Source organism: Mus pahari, chromosome 2 (genome assembly GCF_900095145.1).
Source record: "Mus pahari chromosome 2, PAHARI_EIJ_v1.1, whole genome shotgun sequence".
Lineage (NCBI taxonomy): Eukaryota > Metazoa > Chordata > Mammalia > Rodentia > Muridae > Mus > Mus pahari.
The window spans coordinates 147801412-147807214 of NC_034591.1; the positions used below are offsets into that span (position 1 = coordinate 147801412).

Here is a 5803-nt window from a genome sequence, read left to right on the forward strand (position 1 = left end):
GCATTGTGAGTTTGCATTTATTTCTTAAATCATCTGATTAATATTAGGATACGGTAAGGGCAAACACATACTTGCTAAGACTCACCAGAGAATTGCAGAAAAAAAAAAATACTTAAAATATGTCGATTAAATGCCACACAGGAAACGTTCAACTTGATGTAATTTTAGAGACTTCAAAAGGAGCAGGACAAGAGGAGAAAAAAATTAACTACACAGTGAAAAAATCATGGGCCACTTGATCACCCAGTGACAGGCAGTGCTGTCATATGCCAAGCTTTCTATGAACATGGAATCTGTCCTTCACAAGTTTGCCACTGTACTAATATATGTGGAGTTTATTTTTGGGAATCTCAGCAATGGATTCATAGTGTTGTCAAACTTCTTGGACTGGGTCATTAAACAAAGGCTTTCCTTAATAGATAAAATTCTTCTTGCATTGGCAATTTCAAGAATCACTCTCATCTGGGAAATCTATGCTTGGTTTAAAATTGTATATGATCCATCTTCCTTTTTAATTGGAATAGAATTCCAAATTTTTTATTTTAGCTGGATCCTTTCTAGTCACTTCAGCCTCTGGCTTGCCACAACTCTCAGCATCTTTTATTTACTCAGAATAGCTAACTGCTCCTGGCAGATCTTTCTCTATTTGAAATGGAGACTTAAACAACTGATCGTGGGGATGTTGCTGGGAAGCTTGGTGTTCTTGCTTGGAAATCTGATACCAAGGACCCTTGAAGAGAAGATCTATCAATATGGAAGAAACACAAGTGTGAATGCCATGGGCACTGACTTTGTAATGTGGTCTGAGCTGATCTTTTTCAACATGGCTATGTTCTCTGTATTACCATTTACATTGGCCTTGATTTCTTTTCTCCTGCTGATCTTCTCTTTGTGGCAACATCTCCAGAAGATGGAGTTCAGTTCCAGAAGACACAGAGACCCTAGCACCAGGGCCCACAGGAATGCCTTGAGAATTATGGTCTCCTTCCTCTTGCTCTATACTATGTATTTCCTGTCTCTTCTTATATCATGGATTGCTCAAAAGCATCAGAGTGAACTGGTTGATATTATTGGTATGATAACTGAACTCATGTATCTTTCAGCCCACTCATTTATTCTGATCCTAGGAAATTCTAAATTAAAGCAGACTTCTTTTTGTATGCTGAGGCATTTGAGATGTAGGCTGCAAAAAGAGAGTATCACAACTACATATACCAACCAAATAACTAGCTGTTGTGTATTCCGTGTTGCAAACAAATCTATGAGGTAGTAGTTCAAGGATTCCTTCCTTGACTTATTGTATCATGGAAGTCATATGGGGGAGTTTGAACAAGCTATCTTCTGTTACTAAGCAAGGTTTGCATACAATAGTGGAGCTGGGACACCAACGAAAGCACTAAACCTTCTAGCTATAACCTATCCTGACTACAAAATATGCTGGGACAATGGTGGCTCAGAAATTGTGGGACTGGCAAAGCAATAGCCGGTCTAACTTGAGGCCCATTCCACAACAGGAATCCCATGCCCACCTCTGCCTGGATGACCAGGAACCAAAATCTTGATGACCCAGAGACCTATGGTAAACTGAACACTACTGGAGAAAAAGAAAGACTCATGTTAATGATCTATCAAATATTTCCTGATGATATTCTGATAGACTCATATATCAGTCCCTGTCCTAATCATCATCAACGGGACTCCTTCCCAGCACCTGATGGGAGCAGATAAAGAGATCTACAGCCAAATAGTAAGTGAATCTTGGGGAACTCCACGTAAGAGTAGAAGGAATGATTATGAGAGTCAGAGTGATCCAGAACATTAGGAGAGCACAGATCACTGAATCAAATAAGCAGCACTCATAGGGGTTAATGGAGACTGAAGTGGCAATCACAGAGCCTGCATTGGTATACATTAAGTCCTTTGTGTATATATTGTGGCTGTTTAGCTTAGGAATTTTTGTTGAACTCCTAACATTGTGGATAAGGAAGTCTTTGACACTTTTGCCCACTCTTGGGCATATCCCCATTCTGGATTGCCTTAACCAGCCTTGAGATAAATATTTCTGCCTATTCTTTTTTCATGTTGTTACCATATGTTCTGGTTGCTGGTATCTTGGGAGATCTGCTGTCTTCAGAAGGGAAAGAGAGGAGCAGTGTATTTGGGGGAGGGTTTATATGGGGAATGGGAATATAGGAGGAGTAGAAGGAATGGAGGCTGTGGCTGAGAAGCAGTGTATGAGAGAATACATTTCTAAAACAGAGAAAAAAACTTTACACAAAATATGCAACCCTTGAAGAAGATATTATTGAAATCTACTTTTCAAGTCATTTAAATAGTCATGATGATGATGGTTTTTATGATTTTCATGTGTAATACTGACATTTTGAAATCGTGAAAGAAATCATTAATAGATTCAATTATCTTTTTTAAAGTATCAGAAAGTAATTTTAACAAAAGTAATCATGTGTTACCACTTAGTTGTTAACTACAAACCTCTGACTTTAGGCTCTCAATGACCAGTTTTAAACTACCTGGTTGGGAATTTGAAGTAATTAATTACTTGACTGTACAATGAGCCCATGATTACTGGGTGAATTAAGGAAATCTGGAGCAGTTCTTTAAAAAAATCAATCATTAAATATTGATTTTTAAAATAAAATACTCGTAATGATAGTTTGCAAATAGTAATTAAAATGAAATTAAGTTTTTAATTAAATTTAAAAGGCTAATATAATTAACTAAAATATAACCATGACTTTTCTTTTTAATGATACTTTACGTGTATATAACTGTGCATTTTACTCTGTGAGGATCTAAGATTAGCAATTGATGTATGGGACCTCATGAAAATGAAAAGTTTCTGTAAAGGCAAAGTATACCACGAATATGACAATTCAGCAACCTACAGATTGGGAAAAAACTTCAGTAATCCTACATCTTATAGAGGGATAACATCCAAAACATATCAAGAAGTCAAGAAATTAACCTCCAAGAAACCAAATAACCCAATTTAAAAATGGGGTACATAGCTAAACAGAGAATTCTCAGCAGAGGAATCTCCAATGGCCAAGAAGCACTTTAAATAAATGTTCAAAGTCCTTCATCATCAGGGAATACAAAACAAACTATCCTGAGATTCCACCTGAAACCATTCAGAATGACTACGCTCAAAAACTCAAGTGATAGCACATGCTGGTGAGGATGTGGAGAAATAGCTAAACTGTAAGTAAAATAATTAATAAAATTACTAATAATGAGTTTGTGGATGATAATTAAATTAAAATTAAATTTTAATTAAATTAAAAAGGCTAATGTAATTAACTACAATATAACCATGACATTTTTTCTGTTTTTGGATTTTTAAAAAAAGAAGTGTCATTTTCATTAGGTTGTACTTTTGCATCCGTGAGCCTCACCTTTACTTATTCTATTACCTTTATTTTCCTTTTTTTTTTTTTTTTTTTGCAATTTTTGCTAGTCATTTCATTCTTCTACATTTTAAGTACGATTCGATTCCCCTTCCTGGTTTTCCCTCTGTAAACCCCCACCCTATCACCCCTCACACCCTACTCCACCCCCCACCTCCATGAGGGAACTCACCTGCCTGCCCACCCACCCACTCCTGCCTCAGTGCCCCAGTCCTCCCCTATCCTGAGGCATCAAGCCATTACAGAACCAAGGGCCTCCTCTTCCACTGATCCCAGACAAGGCAGTCCTCTGCTACAAATGCAGTTGGAGCCATGGGTCCCTTCATGTGTATTCTTTGGTTGGTGGCTTAGTCCCTGGGAGCTCTGGGGGGGGGGGGGGAAGGGGTTGGTTGATATTGCAGTTCTTCCTATGGCATTGCAAACCCCTTCAGGTCCTCCAGTCCTTCCCCTGATTCCTCCATTAGGGTCCCTGTGCAGTCCAATGGTTGTCTGCAAGCATCCACATCTGTATCATTAAGTTCTCTGACAGAGCCTCTCAGAGGACAGCCAAGCTAGGCTTCTGTAAGCAAGCACCTTTTGCCATCAGCAACAGTGTCTGCATTTGTTGTCTGCAGATGGGATGGATCCCTAGGTGGGGCAGTTTCTGGATGGCCTTTCCCTCAGTCTTAGTTCCACTCTTTTCCTACACCTACCATCTTCCATAGCTTATGAGACCCCCTTAGAACTTGCATTTTCTCCAGGCCATGAGTTCTGCTCCACTTCTCATCTTCCTCCTCCTCTGCATCCTCTCCCTCTTCCATTTTCTCTTCTTCTCTCTCCCTCACCTTCTACTCCACCTTCCCTTTTATCTGCCCAATCATCAGTTCTCCTTTGTTTTACAAAATAAGGTGGGAAGCAGGTTTACAGGAAATCACCTGAGGGCTGACTCATTCCTTGTTTGCAATCACTCACAGGAGAATGGAATTAACTTCAAATATAATTAGCCCCAGGGCTATCCACAACATTTCCCCCTTTCTGTCCAATTAAAAGACTATTTTATCTCAGATATAATTGAACATAACTATTATTATTTTGTAATTTATAAAGTACAAGAGACCTAACACCCAGTCCCTCATCTTCGTTAATTAAACAGAACCTTCGTCATCTATCCTTACTTAAAAGACTTATTATTCTACATCTGGCTATGTCTTGGCATTAAATTGAATGCCATCTGAAAATCATCCTCTCAAAACTGTTCCTCTCAAAGTTAAAAGCCTGGGTTGATTAGGAGACTACGTAGTTTTTCAACCCCATCAGAAATCCAAGAACGAATGATATTAACTGAAAATATGTAGAAAACCTAAAACACCTTCCAAAAACTTAGCCAATCCATAGAGACCACTGATCACCTGGACAGTCCCTTACTTCAGCATGTTGGAGCATCGGTCTTCAGCCTACTGGCCAGGGTCATCTGACAGAGAAACAGGAATATTAAGGACTAGCCTAATCTGTCTTGGCAGAATCAAGCTGTCCTAACCTATAATTGTGTCCTTTCTTTGGACAGTATTATGTTTGTAGATGAATGAGGTAATTCTTGCCTAGTGGCTGTTATGCCACAACTGGAGTAGCTCAAAGATGCTCAGTTTCTTCTTTGAATCCAAGACAGGGAAAGCTGTCAGGAGCAGACTGGTCTCAACAATAAGTGAATAAATAACATTAAATGTCATAGTCTGTGGACTTCTGTCATTTTTGAAAACCAACTATCTATGTAAACTAATCTAGACTGTTCTCTGTTAACTACTCTCAGCCATTTCTAATTAAAATAACTGAGAACACCCTACCAATAAATTCAGAGCCATGGATTTCCTATTTGGCCCTTAACTCACAGGCTTAAACATCTCAGATCTGTTTATAATAACAGCAATAGAAGGACTGGGTTCAAGCCTTGTACTTCAAAAATTTGTTTCATTCTCTGGAATCTAGTTCTCTGGGGGTCTCCCTCTATAATATCTGATCCATATAACTCTGGAAGTTGTAAATACATTAATCACCTTCTCCAAAAACACAAAGACAAAACCTTTTCCCCAAATCAGCATATCCTTCAGCTGGTAACCAGGAAAACCTGTAGCTTGGCCTCTGTTCCAGAGGAATAAAATCACCACAATACTCAAAATCACACACATTTTAGCCTATTTAGGCCTTTCTAATTTGTCATGTCAGGACTTAATCCCAAAATTCCCATTGATCCCACGTTACACAGAATATGAGTCTCCTGCAGACTTTATTATACCACCTTTAAAACAATTAATTCACACTTCTATTTTCCTTTCCTCTTTCCTCTCCTCCCTTGTCCTCCCCCCTCCCTTCTTCTCCCCCTCCCTTCTCCTCCCCCCTTC

The 5803-nt window shown here is 38.9% G+C and overlaps 1 protein-coding gene across 1 annotated transcript; it reads left to right on the top strand.

Annotated features, from left to right (window-relative positions):
* The first annotated feature begins 226 nt into the window (after positions 1–226).
* On the top strand, positions 227–1270 carry LOC110317436 (taste receptor type 2 member 102-like). Its single transcript, XM_021191904.1, is given in 1 exon segment — positions 227–1270. A coding segment is annotated over 1 exon segment (1044 nt).
* Positions 1271–5803: the final 4533 nt, after the last annotated feature.